The sequence below is a fragment of the Miniopterus natalensis genome, chromosome 10 (assembly GCF_054644295.1).
Source record: "Miniopterus natalensis isolate mMinNat1 chromosome 10, mMinNat1.hap1, whole genome shotgun sequence".
NCBI lineage: Eukaryota > Metazoa > Chordata > Mammalia > Chiroptera > Miniopteridae > Miniopterus > Miniopterus natalensis.
The window spans coordinates 57,471,255-57,494,705 of NC_142090.1; the positions used below are offsets into that span (position 1 = coordinate 57,471,255).

The following is a 23,451-nucleotide window of genomic DNA, read 5'->3' on the forward strand; positions in this document are numbered from 1 at the left end:
TTCACTTGCATTCATTAAGTTTTTTAAACCAGGACTCAACACAATAGTCGAACTATATTCTGTAAGCTCCCAGATAGAAGGAACTCTTGTCTCATTCATTACTATATTTCTAGTGACTAGTGCAGTATGGTCCTACAGATACTAAGAAGATATTATAATGAATATTGATTCATCTTTACAGAAAATTATATTATTTATCATCCCACATCCATGCGGCCATGCCTGCACTTCTCCTGCCCACACCCCTCCCCGTCACTACCTCCATCTCTCGCCTTGCCTCTTGGCCAGTGACTTGGAGCTGCTCTGTGACACCAAAGTGGAGTCACTGCTGCTGCTGCTCCATCACCATCACCACCACTGCCACTGCCACACTGCTGTACTGAGGAGGAGAAACCAACATTGGAGCCTGTGGACAGTGTCTGTGGAGGCTCAGGCTTCCCTGAAGCTGCCTAGCAATGCATGGGTGTTAATGTCCTGAGAGTACAACTGCCAGTAAAATACAGGACACATAGTTAAATCTGAATTGCAGAAAATCAATGAATAACTCTAATAGTTCTAGTGTGATTCTGTTACTAATTGCATGGGAATATTTATTATTTACCATTTATTTGCTAAATCTGGCAACCTACTTGAGGGGTGAACTTTGACCAAAGAGATGCATCACAAGGAGCTGGACCCGGCCGGGCATGGCTCAGCGATTGAGCATTGACCTATGATCCAGGAGATCGTGGTTCGATTCCTGGTCAGGGCACATGCCCAGGTTGCAGGCTCGATCCCCAGTTGGGAGCATGCAGGAGGCAGCTGATCAATGACTCTCATCATTGATGTTTCTATCTCTCTCTCTCTCTCTCCCTCTCTCTGAAGTCAATAAAGATATATTTTAAAAAAAGAAAAAAAAAGGAGCTAGTGGATAAATTCTCCCTTTCCCCCAGATGGGCTGTTCTGAAGTGCAATAATCCATAGGCCTCCTTGAAAATATCCTAAAAGACTGAGGGATTAACTGCACTTACTCCAAAGCTATGGCCAGCTCAATAACACCTATATTTGTGTTCCCTTCTCCACTGCCTGCCTCACTTGCATCTGTTCATAACTTCTGCTTCCCAGAAATTGTGGCCCCCAATAAAGTGGTAGCAGTTCAATGTTTATTGTTGTTTGTTTATGGCAGGCTCTAGGGAACCTAAGCTAGCACAGTAGTTTTGGTAGTGGATTCTTCAAATGGAAAATGAAACACCAAATAAATGATTCTGACAAAGCAGGTTCAAAATTCAGATTGGTTGGACGTCCTGGAAGGAAATACATCTCCCAGGGACAGATTTACATTGATCAAATGTACAGCGATAAATTGTTAACTCAGAATAGTAATTTATCATGGCTGTGAGAAATATCAATGTCCTGTAGACAAGAATACCAGTATTGCCTTGACTAAGCATATTCTATTCTTGAATCTTCTTCAAAAAAAAAATAAAAAAAATCTTTATTGATTTTAGAGAAGATGGAGAGAGAGATAGAAACAATGATGAGAGAGTCATTGATTGGCTGCCTCCTGCATGCCCACGACTGGGGATCGAGCCTGCAACCCGGGCAGGTGCCCTGACCGGGAATCAAACCCCAATTGCCTGGATCCTAGGTCGATGCTCAACCGCTGAGCCACGCCCAGCCGGGCTTGAATCTGTTCTTTCTAAGAATTCAATTTATAACTCAAAGGATGTTGGAATCAGTTATGGGCTGAATTGTGTATCCCCCTAAAATTCATATGTTGAAGTCCTAACCCCCAGTACCTTAGAATGACTATACTTGGAGATAGGGCCTTTCAAGAGGTAATTAAGGTAAAATGAGGCCATATGAGTGGGCCCTAATCCAATATAACTGGCATCCTTATAAGAAGAGTTTAAGACAGGGAAGACCATGTGATGACAAAGGCAAAATGGGACCATCTACAAGCCAAGGGGAGAGGCTTCAGAAGGAAACCAATCTTGGACACCTTGATCTTGGACTTCTAGCCTCCAGGCTGTGAGGAAATAAAATATCTGTTGCATAAACCACCCACTTTGTGGTGTTTGTTCTGGCAGCCCTAGCAAACTAATACAGAGCCCATGGAATCAGAGCAAGTGAAGTCATAGAACTTGAATAATTAATTCATTGGAATAAAACTTGTCTGATTGATCCTGCTCCACAATAAAGACAGTTATATCCTGGGGGTACTTTACTATAACCTCCCACGTTATAAACACAGTGAATAGTTTTTAGTTCTGAAAGCTTGAGAACATTTTCATTTCACAGAAATATTTCTCTATCATGAAACCAAAGCTTTGATCAGGTGAAAGTCACTCTTCATACATCATTTTCCCGCCTTTTTTTTTTTAATTTAAAAATGAGCAATTAAATTTTTTTTTTAGAAAAAATGTATTATTTTTATTTATTTTTTATTGTTGACAGTATTACAGATGTCTCCCATTTTCTCCCTTTTTCCTGCCCTCCACCCAACCCTCGCCCCGCCCCAGGCCTTCCCCACACTATTGTCTGTGTCCATGGGTTATGCATATATGCATACATGTTCTTTGATTAATCTCTCCCTGTCCCCACTTCCCTCCACTGAGCTCTGTTATTCTGTTCTATGCAGACATGTCTCTGGCCCTAATTTGTTTGTCAGTTTATTTTGTTTATTAAATTCCCATTTCATTTTTTACCATTTATTTAGTTTCTCCACTGAATATTTAAAAAATCACTCGCAATTTGGATTATCAGTACACTTTTTATTAGAATGGTTAACTTCAGGGATGGCTGTTCTTTTACTTTTGTTTTCTGTTCCATGTACTTAATACTCCCAAATTTGCATTAATGATTTGATTGGAAAGAAGTAATTAGTTTTGTTTCTTTTTTTAGGCTGTGTTTCTGTCACAACCTGATCAAATTTTTAAAACACAAAAGTAGGTTAAATTCCAGCTTTATATGTATTTCTTCTGTTACATAAGTCCCCAAAGCTAACCTACTAACACTATACACTAATTACATTTCATATGTGCTATAAAAATTGTTTAAAATAAATTACTCTGACTCAGAAATGAATGTGATTGAACATATAGAATATTTTGCTTTAGTGTAGAGACAACCAAATTCATATGTAATCTAAAATACTTATTAGAAATGTCCCTGATTTATGCTAATGAATAATTATAATTTTACTAAACATTGCTAACTAGGTAATGTGCAAAGAAGTATCAGGAAAAAAATCAGAATAATATTTCTTAATATTACATTATTTATGTTAAAAACATTTAACTTTGTTACTTTAAAAATTAAAAATTATGTATAGGTCAACATATTAACATTTCTACTTAATCTTTAAATCTACAGCTGCTTTTTAAAAGAAAATGCAATTTGTAATTTAACAAAGATGTTAAATCTGCAGAATTATCAGACTAACACATTTTTATTCTCTATGTATAAGTCATTTCTCTACTTTTAACATTTTGCTGAAATAGTTTACCATTTCAAAAGTCAGTTTGTTTATATCTTTGTGTTTTAATGTCATAAAAAATGTGTCCTGTACTCTTAACTTACAGCCTTCAAAAATCTTTATTAAGAGGGATCAGTGAATAATGATTAAACTTAATCCACTACCTAATTTAAACAGGAAAAAGTCAAGGGTTTTTAAGGGCTAGAAAGGGGGAGTTCATGGGAGTTATCCTAATTAAGCACTGGAAGCTGATACTCTGGATATAAAACGAAATGAATATATAGGTCTTTACACAATTAGTTAAAAAAGTAAAAATCCTGTTGTTCATTTGTCAGGAAAGTGTCTTCAGTTCAGTCCAATAAGGAGAGTCTGACTTTCCAGGGTCACGTTGGCCTATGAAACCATATCAGCTTCTGCCAACTGTGCCGAAACACAATAGTAGTTGCTATCTCCCAGGCAAGCTCTGCTTTAAGTGGGGAGTTTTCCCTTGCAATCCCTCCTACTCATTTTTCCCCATCCTGAGATGCCAGGATGAGCACACACAGGATAAGCAGCATCCAAACTAGTTCTCCACCACCGTCTTGGTTGCAGGTGCCATTCCCACAGGCCCCCATTGTGTTTATTGCATGGCTTCAGTCTGCTTTTGGTGTGGTGTGCTCGGAATGTGCAACTCAATGAAGGTCATGTTAATAATACACTTGACAAACCCATTGCACTCTCCCGGGGTGATAGCAGACTTAGACCTACTGAACCCAATTCTAGGTATAAGACCTGAGAGGTGCTCTAAAAGTACCAATAGGTAACTGCAAAGATAAAAGAAGAAAAAAAAAGGAGTCTGAAGCCCAGGCAATGGAGTTCCAAGCAGGGGAGAGTGCTCAACAGTGTAAAATACTACAGAGAAGTACAGCAAGATGAGGACAGGAGCATGTCTACAGACTTTGACCTCAGTCAGAGCAGTTTCAGAGAACTGGGATGGGGAAAGTAGAAGAATGCACTGAAATGAGGAAATAGGGACTGGACATGCTCAGTTCTCTTTCAAGGAAGCTTGGGGAGGGGGGGGCGTGGGAAGTGGGCTGTGATTTGCCCTAAGTACTGCCAGGCTCAACCTAGTTTTTCCATTTCTTTTTATTTATGAGGCTAAAAATGTCATTCAGTGTTTGAACTGGTTAAGGGACCTAAGAAACCACTGATCAACTTGCTTATTCTACAAATGAAGAGAGAAACCCTGAGAAGTGAGATGAAATTTACATTTATGGAGTTTCTGTGTAATTTTTTAGTCCATAAATTTCATAGAAGATATAAAAACTCACATTTAAACCTTGAAGAAATTCTGTAGCTTAAAAAAAAAAAAAAAAAAAAAGATTAAAAGGCTTAAAGGATTCTTAAATGTTCACAGCCAAGGTGTTTGGAGTGATTAAGTTATACTGATCATTAGCATGAGCAGCTTTCTATTCAAAGTCTTCACCCTTCTCGGACTATTACTCAGGGTACAGTGACTAGTAAAGATAATGATAATAGTGACCATTTACTGGCGCTTATTATGTGCCAAGCACCGCTTTACAAAAATACCCTCTCATTCTATCTCCTCACAGCCATCCTATGTCACAGATAAGAAAAGTGAGGCTTCCGGGGGTGAACTTGTTCTAGATTCAGTGATTTGACTCAAAAGTCTCCCAACCTGGTGTCAGACGCCTCGTAGGGCCGCTCGCGTACAGAAGTGGTAAGAGGCTGGGGCACGCAGATGCCGCTGGCCGCTTCTCGGGGGCGAGATAAACTCCACTTCCAACACTACCCGTCCGCCCTCCGTCGCTCACCCACCCACGTCTGCACCTCGTCCCTCCGCCCACCCCCGCCCGTTTTAAGAAGGCCCAGCGCAAACCACCACAACGGAGACTCCGCGCAGGTGACACCGCACAGCCCCGAGCCGAGGTCCAGAGCGCAAACCCAGCGGGTCCCCGCGTGGAGCTGCCGCAGGTCAGGCTTCGGGAAAGTTTGGATTCCCCGGGCTTCCGTAGGGGGCGGGGCTTCCGCCGCCTCTGGCCCCGCCCTTAGCAACGCGCTAGCGTGTTAACAACCAGCCGGCTGGCGCGAGCCGAGGTCCGCGGGTGGGCTGTGGCGGCGGCGTGAGGGTGGTGTCGCGGGGGCCGAGGCCACGGCCGGACCCGTGGGGCCGCCTTTCTCGACTCTAGCGGCTCTCAGGTGGCCTTCCCTTCTCGGCGGCTTGTCTCTGGGTTCCGCAGCTGCGGGCACTGCGTAGGACCGAAGAACCCCCACCCCTCACTCACTCCGCCGCCGCAGCCATGGCGACCGCGGAGGCTCCGGCCGCTGCGGAGGCCCAGGGGCCGAGCGGCCGCAGCAAGTCCAGCAGCCCTCGACAGATCCCAGTGGTCGGGGTGGTCACGGAGGACGAGCACGCTCAGGTACCCGCCAGTGTCCGTGCTTTGGGGGGGGGTGGAGGGCGTGGGCTGAGAGGACGGGGCGGGGGAGGGCGGCGAGGGCGGAAATGGGACCAAGTGGAAACGAGGGGAGCCGGCGGATCTGAGGTTCCCGTCGACCTCCAGGCACCTGTTAGCTGATCCCCCCGAGATCGGCGCGGCTGCGAGCGGGTTCGCCGTCGTCCACCAGCCTGCCCCGGGCCTTGGGCCACGTGGTCCTCCCGACCGTCCAGCCCAACCGAGCGGGCGAGGCTTGGCCGCCTCCCAGCCGACAAAAGTGTGACCCCGAGGGGCCTAGGGGAAGGGAACATTCTTGGAGGAAACGCGACCTTGACCACTTTGTTTGCACTGTGCTTTTGTATGCGGATCCCTTTTGTGTAGTGAAGCTCTTGGCAGAGGCGTAGAAATTCTCCCGTGTTTAAATTTGCTGCTACTGAAACCTGCACCTGGAGGGGAGGAAACTGCTGTTCAAATTAGAAATGAAGCATCGTTTTTATATGAAATTTGAAGCTGATAATGAAGTGGGTCAGGGAGGGTTGGCAGAGAATAGAATTGATTTTCTTTGTTTTTCTCTTTTTATGTTATTGATTTTTACTGAATATATTGGGGTGACACTGGTTAATAAAATTATGTAGGTTTCAGGTGTACAATTCTATAACACATCATCGGTGTGTTGTACTGTGTGTTCACCACCCCTGGTCAAGTCTCCTTCCATCACCATCTATCCCCACTTTACCCTATTCAACACCCTCCCCTTCCTCTCTGGTAATGGCAGTACTGTTGTTTGTTTGTATTTGCTTAATCCCTTCACCTTTTTCACCCAGCCCTCAACCCCACCCCCTTCTGACCGCTGTCAGTCTGTTCTCTGTATCTGAGTCTGTTTCTATTTTGTTAGTTTATCTTAAAATTGATTTATTTCATTGTGCTTGTATTTGGTTTTGAATTTACTTTTGTTACGCAAAATTAATTCTCTCAAGCTGGTCTGTTGAGAAATTTCACTTCCGAATGGTGGCCTGGATCTCCGTTGTAAGTGGGGGTATTTAGAAAGTTCAAGTTGTTTGTTCCATTGGACCTCCCCAGAGACCCATGGTCAAGCCCTAAAACATGAATTCTATGGAGGAATCCTGCCCTGCCTCGTCCCACTAATGGCGTGGGGCCACTATGGGAATTACTGTTGAGACCTTACAAGTCTCAGGCTGCGTAAGGAACCCTGTCTCCTGCGTCCAAATCCTGGAGCCTTGGAGAATTCCTTGGGAGTGGCCAGTTGACTGGGGACCTCTTCTACTGTGGGAACAGGGTTGAACTCTCTGAGGATGGTCAGACACACAGTAACATGCAGAGCAACAGCATTTTTGCATGAGGAACAGGGGGAATTTACCTAATCAGTTTTGTGGAAGTGCTCCAGCCTGGGCTGGGGGAAGAAGAACTGCAGAGGAGCAGCAGCCTTCCACTCCCAAGGCTTCAAGGGAGCTCAACACTACTGCTGTTCTCTCAAGCCCTGGGCAAAACTGGGAAGCAGGTGAACTTTATATCTTACAGTTCTCATTCATTCTTTCTTTACTTGGTGTAAAAGGGGACAGTAGGCAAGGGTATATGAGGCGGACAAGCATGGGCTAAAAAGAAAGGGGGGAAAAAGAAGAAATACTTTTAATAGTCCATTGCCAAAATAGTCCACAACGTATCAAGTAAAGCAAAACAAGTGCACCGGTGTAAGTGTATGTACTTTCTTCCTTCCCTTTTTTCTTTTTCCATTTCTTTCATTACTACCTCTCCTTACAGGGCCTAGTATTCTCTTCCAAAAAGAAATCAATGCATATTAATTAAAGTTCCTACCTTGTTAGAAATGACAAGAGAAAATTTCTGAGATGCCCCACATTAAATTACATCAGGCTGGCAGAGTGAGAGGGAAAGACAGGAGTAGTTAACCAGTTAGCAATGGTGGGCCAGCTAACAAAAGACTGCTCACATTCCCGAATGTATGTTGGAGCTGTGAATCGACCTCCAGGCATGTATTAGCTGACTACTAGACTCAACATATCCCGAATATGCATGAGCTTCCAAGACTGTGGTGCCTGGCCAGGTGTGGCTCAGCGGTTGAGCATTGGCCTAGAATCTGGGGGGATCGAGGTTCGATTCCAGTCGGGGCATGTGCCTGCTGGGTTGCGGGCTCAATCCCTGGTTGGGGGCATGCATGAGGCAGCCGATCGATGACGACTCTCTCATTGATGTGTGTCTCTCTCTCTTCCTCTCTCTGAAATAAAGACTGCAGTTACTGTTGTCAAATGTAGTGCGAATTTCCTACTTACAGACTGCACCTGTCGTGGAACTGCCCCCTCACCCCTGCTTCACCTTTCCCGCCCCCCATCTGCAGCCAATGTAAATTCTTTCGTAACAACTTATACCTTTCTTCCCTAAAACATAATGTTTAAAAGCGCCCATCAATTCCAGGATGATGGACATGTTTGTCTTTTCTACCAGCTGCTGCTGGTAGTTTAGACTTCATTCCCCAGGACCTGGTCCTTTTTTTGTCTAGTATATGGCTCAATAAATCTTTTTTAGAAAAGCTTTCAGCCTCAAAGGGTTCTTTTGTTTGTCTGTCTGCTTGTTTAACAATAACTACTTCAGGAGTATTAACATTTTATAAAGTACTAAAGAAAAAATATCTACCGAAAGAAATGAAATAGAATAAAAACTTCTTAGAGCTGGGAGAAAAGACGACTCAGCCCTCTTGGGTGTTGTTTGTGGTTGCTTTTACAAATGAGGACCGTAAGGCCATGAGTTAAGTGAGGGTTACTCAGAGTGGGGTCTAGTGCTTTTTACCATCATTAAAATGATCTTTTTAGACCTCTGCCTCGAGCCAGTGAAGACTCTTGGAACTCTAAATGTTTTCAATCCTTTCAGATCATTCCACACTTGCAGCCTCCTCCTCTGCCTATGCTTGAGAGACAGTGTGTCCTGGCAGCTAAAAGTGAGACTGTGGATTCTACCTTAGTTCAGTAAGGCAGCTCCATCATGGGCTTAAAATCAGTTGTTTAACCTTTATCTATTTTTTTATTTTAATGCTGTTCCTCTAACCCTTTAGAGCAGTGCTTCTCAGATTTTAATGTACGTTTGGAGCATCTGGGGATCTTATTAAAATGCAGATTCTGATTCTGTAGATCTGGAGTAGAGCTCTGGATTCTGCTTTTCTAACAGGATTCCGGGTAATGCTGAGGCAGGATAGTAAGAAGCTAGGAAAATTCCCTGGCAAGTGGAATTCAGAAACTAAGATAGCCGAACAAACTGGCTGAGCAATTTACAGCCAGAAATAGAAGGTCATCAGGGTGGAAAGCCCCACGTGCCTAGCATGGGCAATACTGGCCTTTCCTCCCCTGTCATATTGCTGATCCTGCCATTTAGACTCCCTGACCTTTCCTCCCTAGAGATAACATATAGGCCATTTCAGCTCCAGGCCCAGAAAAGCAGCAAAACCAGGAGATAACTAAAGACGCCCTGCCCTGGTGCTGACCAGTCAGTGGAGACCACGACCCTGAAAGGGCACACCTGGGAAAGCTGATGAAATTCTATTGAGACCGCCCCTAAACTCCCAGCCTTTAAAAATCCCCAAAACAAAGGACCTAACAATCACTCTCCCTCCCAGGCCTGCTCCTTTTCCTTCCCCCACAGGCATACATCTCCTAAACTCTAGGGATCCAAAGAGACTTGCAACCAGAGGAGCAATGGGCAGCAGCAGCTCATCTGGGCTAACCCCCGAACCTGTCTCCAAGGCCCCCTTTTCTCTGACTTCTCAGTTAGCCAAACCAGTCCTGTCCTGGCTCATTTCTTTCCTATAACATTTTTAGAGAGCCAAAGCAGTGCCCCCGCACCCCCCCCCCCCCCTCCTGCTGCTGCTTCTATCCTAGGCCCTTCTTTGTTTCACTGTCCCCAGCTTTAATAAACATACTCTCAATCAGCTGGTCTTGTACTGTGAAATCTTTCCTGCAGGAAGTCAAGAACCCACACACCACTGGCTGGCCCTCCCTAGGCAGACCCACTCCGAGCCAGGTCTCCTTTCTGGTAACAATGCAATTGTGACCCATTAGAGGACCCCAGTTCCCACTTTGAATAGCAGTGCTTAGTGTATTATAAATGCAGTATGATATGAACAGTGCTGCAGAGTTCACAACAACTAACTCCTGGAAAGCTGTAGGAGATAGTTTCATCTGTATTCAGATTATAAAACAAAATAAACAATAACAATAAAATAAAATTCTAGCCCTCCACGAGCAGGTCACATGATATGGTAAAAAACAAGGGGCACCAAATGGGGCTTTAAAAGAACTACTTGCTCTCCTTCCTTGTCAGCACAGTGCCTCAGTCAGTCCTACATTGATGTGTCATCCTTCTAGGCAGCCCTTTGGTTAGCTCCTTTTCCTGGTCCCAGTCTATTTTCCATAAACACCACTTTATCACTGTATCATCCTCCTTTCTCTGAGTCCCACCCCTCTTTCTTTTTTAAAATGTTTTTATTGATTTGAGAGAGAGGAATGGAGAGGGAGAAACATTAACCTTACCTGCAACCTGGGCATGCACCCTGACCAGGAACCAAACCGGCAACCCTTAGGTGCACGGGACAAACCTCAACCCACCAAGCCACACTGGCCAGGGTCCACTCCTGCCCCCCTCCCCTTCTTTCAAGATTTAACAGTATCTCCTTATTGCTTACCTCATCTAATATAACTACATTGACCAAATCACTTAACCTCTTTAGGCCTGTTCCCTTTTCTATTAAAACTTTCATGGCTGAAAACCTTTCCAAAAGAAAGGGTTTATTGAGCCATATGCTGGCCAGAAAAGCATCAGGTCATGGGGCATGAAGTCTGAACCAGCAGCAGCAGGGCTAGATGGAGAAGACGAGTTGTCTGCCATCCTAGTGTTAACGGGCTTTTTTACATATCAAGGAGGAAGAAAGATGTGAGTTGTTTTGAAACTTACATGGGCTGTAGATAAAGGGAGTGGGAGAGGGTGAAGTGGGGCTATTCTGGGATAAGTGCATAGTCGTAAGGGAGAGGTGTTTGTTCCTTTGGATTGGCTGGAGGCAACAGTCCGGAAAGTTCCTACGTAAGCAAGAAGCAGAGGCTTCTGCTTCCAGGCTCCTGGTGATCAGTGGCGCCTGGCTGTTCTCGTTAGATAATCATGGAAATAGCCACCTGGAAGTTAATTCAAGGTTTCAACATACGCTTAGGAATGTAAGCAGTTTTCTGTTGGTTCTGCCCTGCAGTTGTTAACTGATTTACCTCTCTGTCTCTTTGTCCTACCCTTCTGCCTGCTATAGTTAATTTAGGACAACAGAATTTTCTTCTTGTTACTATAAGATAGGCCTGTACTAGATAAGTGTTCCCCAAACCCAAGTGACCATCACAGTCATCTAAGGAGCTTTTAAAAAACATTGTACTGTACATAAATGTGCCCTACCCCAGATCTACTCACTATAACCCCCAGTGGGCAGCCTGGGACTCTTAAAAAGCTCCCTCAGGTGTTTAGCTTCAGAACCACTGAACTAAATGATATTAAAGGCCTTTGCCATGTTAGGAATCAAGTGCCTCAGCTCCACTTCTCCGTCCCGTTTTTAAGGGTTTCCAATGCATAATCTGTGATTTATCTGTAACATATGTTCTGCTTAGTGCCACCTTCATGACAACAAAAATGTTGTCTGTTGTTTTTTCTTGTAATTTCCCCCACTTCCTCCAATATTCACCAGCAACACCCAGCACAATACCTGGTACACAGGAAGTGATATTTAATATTTATTGAATGAGTTCCCTCTCTTTTTTCTGAATTTAAACCTTACCCTGTTGGCAGCAGTGAGACCCACACCAGGTGTTACACCGGTGAGGTCAGACAAGACTGGGGTTCAGCAACCTCAGTACTTGAGTTCTGGCTAAGAAGGAGTTCAGAGCCAAGACTCAAACTATAAGAACGTTTGTTTGGAAAATTACAGAGGAAGAAGAAGAAATTCACAGAAGAAATGGGCTTAGGAAACAAGTTGTTATAGAGGCAAAGGAAGGGTCATTGGAGCTTAGAAGTGAGAAAGGTAAAGGTGACTAGCCTGGGAGGAGGAGGAGTGAAAGGTACAGGCGTGCTCCTGGGAGAGAGACTGCTGAGTCCTCTGTCCTAAGGGTTTTAAGGGTGGAGATTTTAGGGCGGTCCCATGAGGAGATCTCAATAGAATATTCAGCAGCTTTCCAGGTGTGTCCTTTCAGGGTTGTGGTCTCCCCTGATTGATTGGTCTGCGCCAGGCCAAGGGGTCATTATTCAATGCAGCTGGTCCTGAGGTCAGCCTTGGCTGTGGCTTGCTTGTTTGGTTTTGCTGCTTTTCTGGGCCTGGAGCTGAAATACAACTGAGGCCTAGATGTTATCTCTAGGGAGAAAAAGGTCAGGGGGTCCAAACTGCAAGAGATATGCTAGGGGAGGAAAGGTCACCCTGGGAGCAAGGTCCCATCTTACAATTGTCCTTTGCTAGGCACCCAAGGCTTTCCTCCCTGGTGGCCTTCTGTACCTGGCCCATCATCCTTGCTCTGCTCATGTCTATCTGCCTACCAGAATCCTACCTTCAGATCCTACCTCTGCAACATAAAGTACTCCCCCAACCGGAAGCATTTCCCATTTATTTTCAGCCTTGAAGAGCTTCTCACAAATGCATATATTCGTAGGTCTGAGTCACACAATTTCTCACCTAATTATCACTTGTTTTATGTTGGTTACTGTTTAATTTTCCAAGTTATTTCTCTCCCACTAGAATCTTGGGTTCTTTAAGTGTAGGAAATACATCTTAATATTTATGGGTCCTTCATTCCCTGAACTCTAAGCTCAGAGTAAAAAACTGAAGTCCTCATGAGTAGCTTACAAAGCCTCTGTGTTCCAGCCACACTAACCTGGCTTCTCCTCAGCCTGCCAGGTGTATGTCTGCCTAAGGGCCTTTGCCTGCAGGTTTTGGCCTTGATATTCATGGCTTGTTCCCTTACCTCCGTCAAGACTTTGCTGAATTGCCTGCCAAGCATCCTAGCATTTCTCCCTTTGCCCCGTGTCATCCTTTGTAGTACACTATGTAACATTGATTTTGCTGCCCTCACTGCGTATCAACTTTTTATGAAAGCAGATTTTGTGCGTTTTATTTGATACCGTATCTTTAGCACCCAGAACAATGCCTGACACAGTGTAAGCCATCAATAAATATTTGTAGAAAAAAATATTTAATTGTGATTAGTTCAGTTACATAGGTATCGGCTGAGCTTCCGTGCCCAAATTTGCTCTCCCTCAGAGACCTCTAAGAACCTCCACATCTGCTGGTTGATGTCATATATCGCCACTGACTATAATGTTTCCATGGACTGTGTCTTTAAAATTGCCTACCGCTGTTTTGGAGTAATTAGTAGAAATAACCTCTGTGGTCAGTTGAGGAGTCAGGCAGAAAACTACGACGCAAAGAAACAGCATTCTTGCACCAGACAGACGTGCAATCCCACTTACTAGCTATGTGACCTCAAGTTAGGTCTCAGGGCCCCAGTTTCATCAACAGACATAATAATGCTACCTTTACGTTGTAGATTTGAGGACTAAAGATATAAAAGGACCAGGCACATGAAAGGACCATAAGTAAATGTTAGTTCCTTTCTCTGTAGCTAAGTATCAAATGAATTAGATTTCTCCCCTTTGAAATGTCCCTTGGGAAAGTGGAAAAATAAGTTCATCCTATAACCTGAGGGGAAGGTCTAATTTGCTTCCAAGCAGTTTATTAACTGTTTGATCTTAAAAGGTTTTGTTAAATGTTTTTACCAATTTCTCCATAAGCATGTTATAATAACAGCAATTATTTTGATATTTACACACGTGTGTTCTCTTTTGCTTCTACAGTATGCTTCTGTGATCTCATTTACCCAAACTCTTCCAATTATTACTTTACCCTGTGGTTTAGAAATCTCTGCCCCAAATTGAACTCATCTCCAGCTTCAGCACAGCCTCTTTGACCAGCATTCCCTGTGTCAGCAAATGATGCCACCCCTTATATAATTTCCGAAGCCCAGGAGGCTTTCTCACCTTTTTCTTTTCGTTCCCACCAAGTCAAATCACTCATTAGTTCCTGCTGATCGTACCTCCTTAATGTTTTTCATTCTGCTCACTGTTGTCTGTCTGTCCCAGTTGCCCCTGCCTTAGTCAAGACCTGAAGTTACAGACTGATTTCCTATCTCCAGTCTAGACCTTTCCAGTTCAGTGTCCACTCAAGATAACATTCTCTTTTTATTGTTCCATTTATCTGTTTGAAACCTGTGGAAATGAACAAAGACCACACTCGTGAGGACAAACAGAGGCTATTTATTCAGAGCTTGTGCTTAGAAAGAATTTTCAGCCAGCGTTACTTGCATTTGGCAGAGACTGCCAGGCAGGCAGGGAAGGTTTATAGTGAAAAAAGGGAAGGCTTCTGGTGCGCTCTGGTTGGAGGTGGTTGCCATGGGGAAACAAGGTGAGCTAGCTAGAAGCAGGGCATCCTGTATGATTGAATTGGGAAGCATATTTGGCTTTTTCTGGGTCCTGACTGGCAAATGAGGGGGCAAAAAAAGGGGAATCATTGACCAAATCCTGACTTTTCTGAGCCAACTGCTGCAGAAATTGTGGTTTGGCTCTCCAGGTTGGTTGCTGCTGAGGTTTAGGCCATAGTTCTATTGTCATGTATAGTCTGGCCATTCTCTGTTTATATACCCAGTCCCTCAAACCTTTCGATTATTTTTGAAGATCCTTCTCATAGCATAGAATGCCTTTTGTAAAATGGACTTAATAATAGTACCTACCTTACTAATAGAATTTAATTAGTAAATACATATAAAGTGGTTATAACTGTACCTGGAAAGAGACATCTAATAAGTTTTAGCTGTAACTCTCATTGTTATTGTCATTGTCCTTATTTGTGATTTGACCTGTACTTACCTCAGCAGCAGCATCTGTAGCACTATCCCCTGCATTCTCCTCTCCAACACACTGTATGACTCAAATACCATCTTTTCTCTTGCCTCCAGGCCTTCACACGCATTACTCCCTCTGCCTCCATCTCTCAAACCTTCAGTCCGTCTCACAAATCCTACTTACTCTCACCTCTGCCTCCAGAAGTTGTCCCAGATTGCCTCTGATCCACCCCATGCCATTCTATATCTCTTCTGCGTGCTTCCAGAGCATACCTCTCAGCATTTGTGGAGCGTTTTATAGCATGTTATCTATATTACCTGCATTTCATGCCAGACTGATAGCTACTTGAGGTCAGGGCAATGTGTTCCCACACCTGGCACAGGTTCTAAAACACAGAAGCTGCTTATAAATATTTGTGGAAGGAGGCAAAGGATAGGGAGGAAGGGAAGGAGAGAAGAAGAAATCTTAAAAACAAGTAAAACAGAGTAACATAAAGTATAATAATACAAGATAAGTCCAAGTGGAATCTATGCTTTAATCTTTACTACTCTGTTTCTTGTAAGGGTTATACCTGCTCATTGGGTGGGGGGCTGGGGATCTGATAATACAAGCAGGTATTTTAAAATCCTTTACAAATCCTCAAAACCAATGTTGCAGAAAATCAGAAAATAAAAACTCACTATATATGTTTCTCTAAGAACACAGGAGGAAAAGGGAAAAGACAACTGAGGTAGTGGCAGATGGCACTGTTAAACACCCAACTCATAAAAGGCAAAATTCTATTTACAGATTTATTGGTAACAGTAAATTTAATATTTCAAGCTATTGAACAGTAAAATGTAACAATTTTTATGGTAACCATAATATCAGGTATAGACAAGTATTTAGTAAATTTTTTTATTGTTAATTTTTAAAGTAAAAATCATTTTGAATAAATAAATTCATTCCAATACTCATTCTGCAGACTTAAAGTTAGAGTGCTTAACTAAAAATTGTTCCTGAAAGACATTTTTTAAGGTCAGAATATACAAGTTTGTAATTGTGAAGGAAAGGAAATTCTAGACTTAAGAGGCAAAGGAATAATGACCATGTAAAAATATGGAGATGTGTACATTATAGATTTAAAAGTCAGAAAATACAGTGGTGTTAACACTAAGTGAGATTATTTAAAGCATTTATACATGTAAATAAAAGCAGAAAATAATATGTAAAACCAGAAAATAATATATAAAAATAAAAATTGGTGTATTTAGATGGTAGGAATAAGTAGGGTATTTTCCCTTTTGAATATTTTTTATGTCATGATTACATCATCTTTTCAAAGGGTTATTTTAAAGTAAAAGTAAGTGTGAAAGAAGGACTGACAAGAGGAAGGAAACAAAGAAGACTGGGATAGCTTAACTCATATAAGAGGAGTAAGCAATTTTGATATAACATTTGAATTAAAATGAAAATATCATGCAACAAAACATTGATCCCAGAGTTAAATATAGCCAAACCTGTGTTTAGAATTTGGGGACTTGTGTATTATCATAAATACTTAAACTTTGGGGCATAGCATCTCTTGTTTCCTTCCTCACTTACCCACAATTAACTTCATACGGTTGGCCCAGTGTTTGGTGCTGGGGATGCCAGAAAGCAAGCCTTTGCTCTCGAGTGAATTTTGACACAGGGCTTGGTGGGAGATAAACATGTAAACCATTTCAGAGCAACACTGATGGGGGTTGTAATGGATATGTGCTTAGGGTGCTCTGGGAGCACAGAGGAGGTACATTTGTTCCATCCGTTTTCATCCCTTGGGGAGGTGACGCCTGAGCTGTGTCTCGAAGGACTTACTTGTGGGGGTTAACCACGGAGAGGAACAGGATTGTAGCAACATAAATGAAAATAGAGGAGGGGGTGAGGGGCATTAATGGAGTCCCTGAGTGATTTAGGTGGTTATATTCAGATTTGAGATTTATTATTCTTACCCTGGGGTAGAGGGTGATGCTGAAAAGTACAAGAGTGGGTGGAGGCGGGGGGAGCAGCAGGAAAGCAGTTGAGCGAGAGGTGAGAACTGAGTAAATCAATAAGGTGCAATGGGCTCCAGAAATACTTAAGATGAAAAATCTGTAGAACTTGGAGGTCCCTGTTTTCCAATGTGGGTGACAGTAGAACACTGGCACCAACTGAGAGCGGTCAGAAAGGCGATGTCCTGCCTGTCGGTTAGAGGCTCGTCTGGTGCTGTCTGCATAGGTAAGCTCAGGGTAATGTGTACGCATGAGGACTGTAGTAGGCATGAAGAAGGTACTTGTATTTTCCAAAGCACGGAAGTGCTGTTATTCCAGGTGCTGTCTTGTGCCTTTTGGGACTAGCCAAATTTAAAGACATTAGGATTATAAGATAATGCTAGAATTCAAGAGGTTTGTTTTTTTTAATTCTAAAATCTTTTTACCCCTAAAAGATCTCATCTGCTTTTCACTCTCCCCTCACTATCTCTTTGTCATGAGATATTTTTAAGTTGCCAAGGGATAAATAATATCCTATGAAAATAGTGTGTTTGATGTAATTTCTTGATTCTCATGATATAGAATACTAAGGGTTGTGTGTGTTTTTTTAGGGTGCTTTAAAGCCTATGGACCTAAATCGTGTCATCAAACTCCTTGAAGAGACTGAGAAAGTAAGCTTTGAGGGAAAATTTCTCTGCTAGATCACTTATAAACTGTGATTCCCCTGAAAGGTAACATGTATTCCCCCAACATAAGTCTCATTTCTCTCCTCCTGAAAACTCTTCAAATATTCAAGGACTGTTTAAATTTAGTGTGAATGTATTTTGGTAGGCAGGATGGAGGAGGATACTAGATTTGGTTTCATGGGATGAACCAATCCATGGTGGATTTAAACAGAAGGATTCATAAGAGTAGAGGAAGACTCAACTAGCTTCTGTGTTTGCTTGTTACCATGTACAATGGGAGCAAGGGCAGAAAAAGTATATCATGATGTACTAAAGTTTTTCTGATATGAAATCAGGATATAGATATAGTCATAATACTCATAGGTAATTTATTTTGAGAGAAATCTTATGTAAAATATAATGAAAATAAAATTATTTTAGATACACAAAATTGAGAGTTCAAGCATTGGGGAAAAGGGTGATAAATGCATATGCGTGTATGCTCACACACCGCACTCTCCTAACGTTACCCAAGAATTGATTGAATGCCTAAAAGCCAACACACACTCTGAAATGACTACAAGATGAAGAGTGCATGCTTTTATTTTATTTTATTTTATTTTATTTTATTTTATTTTATTTTATTTATTTTATTTATTTATTTATTTTTAAGAGTGCATGCTTTTAGTAAGCAGAAAATGTGTTGAATGTAGTAGAGCCTATCAAAACAAAACAATGTCCCGTGATTAGTAGGCACAAAAATTTAGTCATTGTTTTAACATTTTTTAGCTTCTGCATTTTTACACAGAAGACAAAAACACAAAAATAATGACTCATAAGAATTTATCTTTTGCTGGCTATGTTTGTTGTGAAAGTTATTTTTAATTGTGAATATATGTACATTTTTCTAAAAAGAAAACTACATATAGCTCCTACTAGTTGTCAGTAAGGATAAAGTAAAAAAAAAAGTATAGAAAATGCCACAGCCTCTTACAAACAATTTAAAGATTAAAAGGACAAAAAGTGATGCAGTCATGAAAAGACATCACTGTATAGGGTTTGGTTTGGTTTGGTTTTAATAGGCTGAAGCTGTTTGATTTGCACCAGTACACTGGGCATATTTTAGAGATTAAGATTACAATTTCTGGAGTCAGGTTGCCAAATATGACTCCCAACACCACCACCACTTATTATCTGCCTGATTTTGGACAAATTACTTAGTGTTTCAGCTTGAGGTTCTTATTTCTGGGAAAGAGGAATAATAATAGTATCTTCCTAATAGGGTTGTTTTGAAGATTGATATGAATATATGGTGCCTAAATGGTGCATGGCATAGGAAAATGCTCAACATGCTTCAGATAGTTAATATTATGTCTGGATACAATTACTGCTAGTATATTAATTTAGTTTTAATTTTAGATTTCCTAATCAAATTTAAATGGCAGTTTATTTTTACCTTCACTGTTTCAGGAAACATTTTATAATCCTTACATTATAATACAGTAAGTTAAGAATTTCTTGATAATTTTAATGTCTACTTTCTTTTTATAGTAATGAAAAATGTTTAAATCTCAATAGTTTTAACAGCACAAAAGAACTAAAACAGATCATTTGTTTTAGGATGACTTAGAAGAAATACAACTTAAATCTGTGAAGAAAGTGATACAATATTATCAGAATGGATTTGTATCCTTTATATATAGATGTATATTTGTTTCATTTATCCTGAAATGGGAGAATTTTTATTAGAAAATGAATCGATTTCCTATTGCTGCTGTAATAAGTTACCACAGAGTGACTTAAAACAATACACATACTTTATCTTATACATCTGGAGGTCAGAAGTCCAAAATCTGCCTTACCCAGCAAAAGGTATTAGCAAGGCTAGTTCCTGTTGAAGGCTCTTGAGGACAGTCCGTTTCCTTGCCTCTCCCAGCTTCTAGAAGTGGCCTGCATTCCTCAGCTCCTAGCCCCTTCCTCAAAATATCATCACTCTCACCTCTGCTTCTGTCCTCACATTTCCTTCTCTGATACTCTCCTGCCTCTCTCTCTCTCTTTCCCTTATGAGGACCTACCAGGATAATCTAGGATAACTTACCATCTCAAGATTTTTAACTTAATCACTGAAAAGTCCCTTTGCCACATAAGGTAACATTCATAAATTCTGCAGATTAGGATGTTGAGATCTTTGAGCAGGCCATTATTCTATCTACCACAGAAAATACCTAATATTTTGTGTGTTTTACAAAGTAGTATTTTTTGTTTATAAGAAAATATAAAATTGAAGAAAACAGGACAATGCAGTTAACTCTGTACAGATAATGTCAGTTCTATAGACTCAAAGAGATGGTGGATATGGTTAGGAGGGCCAAGTCAGTCTTGTTTCTGCCAATTTACTTGAGTATTTGTACTGTTAATAAACTTCTCAACTTCTCCACCCTTATAAAATAGGCATAACAGCACCTCATGAGGTTGTTAGGAAAACTAGATGAGATAATATACATGCAGGTGCTTGATAATCTGCAAAACATTAATGTGTTATCCCCACTAAATATACCACCTCGATCAGAATATGTGGAAATGTGTGTGTCTTAAAACTATCATGCTTAAGAACCAGTTTATTTTTGGGTGGCTGCTGCTGTTTTAATCTTTGCCTGTGTATGCTATTATAAAATGTGATAAAATTGCCACAGGAAACTCACTTTCTGTGGTCATCTTGCCATAGACTGATAACATACATTTGCAGAACTCAGAATTCCATAGACAGGGAATTGTGCCTTATAATTTTATATCACTCTTTTCTTACCTTACCTTATTTTAGCCTTGTTTTATATGGATTTGTTGAGTCAAATTAGTTACCCTGGGGGCTTGTGGATCTGAAGCACTATTACTGGTAGCCAAGAAAGTCTGGGGCCAGTGATTTCTTTTCCTGTATTAATCATTATTTTTTCTCTTCAGGTTAGAGAGTTGGTGTCAAATGACTCTATTTCTGAAAGTCTTTAGTGGGCTGGCTTTAGAGGTCATAAAACTTAAAGCAAAGGTATGTTAGAGAAGTATCTTGGTCACTTCTCTAAGAATTTAACAGAGGTTTATCTTTCTAATATAGCCAGCTCTCCCATCTTTTCCTAAGATGCTCTTGGAAAGAGACTAGAAGCTAAAGGATCAACCAAGAAGTTGAAGCCACGGCTTCCATGTTCCCTTAGCTGCAAAACAAAATCTGTGAAATTTGTTTATGTACCAGTTGGGGTTTTTTGTTTTGTTTTGTTTTTATTTTTTATTTTTTCCAGTTGGGTTTTTTAAATAGATGAAATAAAAGGTGCTTTTACCTGACGATCTACAGATGGTGCATTTTGCTTTTATACTAGTTTTAAATTAAATAAAATCTCAACCATTTTAAACCTTAAATACAAGAAAATGCCTCTGAATAATATTAATAAAGTAATGCAGAAAAGTAAGGTAGCTTTGGGTTTCTTATTCTGAAGCAGTTAATGTTTCATGTGAGTAGGTGGAAATGAAGGATATGATTGAGCCATTAAGTTAATATTTTCAACTGAATCCCTAGTGTAGTTGTTGGTAATCAAATTCTAAAGGTATCATGATGAGAGGAGAAAAAAATATTTAGAGTAATAGGTTACTGAGACAAAAATTAAGTAATATTCCTTAAAAAATATGGTTCTTCCCTGGCCAGTGTGGCTCAGTTGGTTGTGTGTCATCCAGTGCACCAAGAGGTCACTGGTTCGATTCCCTGTCAGGGCACCTGTCCGGGTTTTGGGCTCCATCCCCTGAAGGTGGCGTGGGGGAGGGGGCAGCCGATTGATGTTTCTCTCTCTCCCTCACTCTCCCTTTCTCTCTAAAATCAATAAAAACATTTAAAAAGAAATATTAAATATATATATACATATATATTTCTAACTTTTCCTCTTTAGTCTTCCAAATTAGTATAATTAAAATAGTGTCAACCACATTTAACAAAATGGGAATTCTATAGATTTTCTTGGCCACAAGTGCTATGAAGAATAACAGAATAGATTCAGTGACATAGAAACATGGATCAGACTGAGGAATCTCAGAGAGAAGGAGGGGGGTGGAGAGGGAGAGAGATTAACCAAGAAATGTATATGCATATTGCACAACCCAAGGACACAGACAATGGTGTGGTGAGGGACTGGGGAGTAGGGTGGGGCTAGGTGGAAGGGGTTAATGGGGAGAAAAAGGGACATCTGTAATATTTTGAACAACAACAAAAAATAATGTTAATAAAAAAAATTAATCTTAATTTTATTTCTTAACTAAAAAATATTAAAGCCCCTAAGGGATTTAGTACAGATATTTAAAATTCTGAATCTGTGTGCAGGAAAAATTGAAAACCAGCCTCGTTTTATAGAACCTGCATATAATATCATAAAATTATGTGGGTAAGTTGTTTTTCTTTAAGTTTATTTTATAGTCACATGCAGTATTTTATTATGTTTTATTTTGTATTACAAAGATATTATGCACTATGATGTAGCAAAGTGAGGCAGGACTCAGAAAACTTCACTTGATCACTAATTCCAGCAGTTAGTATTTCAAAGGTAGTCAATTTTATTGTTGTCTGAGGTTGCTAGCCACAGGAGGTTAAACTGTAAGTATATTAAAATGTTTTTTTTTATAATAACTTGCTCTCACAGTAATGATAAATATGAGTTGAAACCAAGAAGTTGTAATATCTTTAGAGAATCCTTGAGACAATTTATGGACAATGCTTGATATTTTCAGTGTAGTTTCTTTCTCTCTTTAGAAAATTTGATTCTCAAAGATGTATTAGGTTCTGATTCATGTTTTTTGATTTTCCAAATTTGAATGAAGAATAAAATGTCAACAGTTATTTTTGGTATATGTTTTTTAATATTTATTAGAGGTCAGAATTATCAAATTAGTCTGCCCTACCCTCTGTACTGTTTCTCCAGTCATTTGGGAGAACTAGGAATATCTTCTGCTTCCTTGCTGCCACATAGTGGCTAACCAGGATACATATTAAAATATGTGATTTTGGTTTGCAATATAATATAGTACAGGAAATTTCTTTCTTTTTTTTTTTTTTTTTTTTTTAAATATATCTTTATTGATTTCAGAGAGAGGAAGGGAGAGGGAGAGAGAGATAGAAACATCAATGATGAGAGTCATTGACCGGCTGCCTCCTGCACACCCCCGACTGGGGATCGAGCCCACAACCCGGGCATGTGCCCTGACCAGGAATCGAACCGCGATCTCCTGGATCCTAGGTCGATGCTCAACCACTGAGCCACGCCTGGCAGGGTGAGGAAATTTCTTAAAGTAGAAATCAACCTTCCTGACAATTTAACCTTTGAAACCTTTCTACCAATTTAGTTTTTCAAATACAGTACTGTTTCTTTTAATATGCAAATAATGATATTAGTAAGACTGTATATGAAGTAGGTTTTAACTCGCATTTTTAGATTTAGGAGAAATGACATTTAAAATTTTGTAATTACATTTAATTTTTTGGCCATTGGAACAAAATAGTCAAAAATAGTTTATTGAATGCCTTACTTTTTCATAGAGACCGTGGAAAATAAAGACCTAAATTATCACTCTGGTGCTTTCATGAACTTTAATATACAGATAGGAAATTATTATATTGCTGTGAGATTGTATATATAAAACATTTTCAAACAATGAGGCTGTGCAAGTCGTAGAACACCAGGTTCATAAGCATGACTTTCAACATCAGTACCCCCACAGAGCTCCATCAAAAACTGGTTCTCTAGGAGAGCTGTGACTAAATGTTTCACTGAGCAATATGACAGATCCTTTGAATTACACTCTTTACTTTCCCTCACATTTCATAATTCTCCGTATTATTTCATTTTTTCTATTTTCCTAATTTCTGCTTTTGTCTTGCATTTCTCCACATCTTACCCTCACTTGATTCCCTTTTCAAGACATTTTTGAGAGATAAAAACATT

The 23,451-nt window shown here is 40.7% G+C and overlaps 1 protein-coding gene across 1 annotated transcript in view; it reads left to right on the forward strand.

Moving 5' to 3' along the window:
• The first annotated feature begins 5,587 nt into the window (after window positions 1–5,587).
• The window catches only part of CFAP69 (cilia and flagella associated protein 69), a 55,784-nt gene continuing 37,920 nt past the window's right edge, over window positions 5,588–23,451 (forward strand). The window contains exons 1-4 of the mRNA XM_016218892.2: window positions 5,588–5,877; window positions 17,429–17,488; window positions 19,103–19,168; window positions 21,788–21,897. Coding sequence (XP_016074378.1) covers window positions 5,758–5,877; window positions 17,429–17,488; window positions 19,103–19,168; window positions 21,788–21,897 — 356 coding nt within the window. The 5' untranslated portion in view covers window positions 5,588–5,757. The remainder of the gene's footprint in view (window positions 5,878–17,428; window positions 17,489–19,102; window positions 19,169–21,787; window positions 21,898–23,451) is intronic.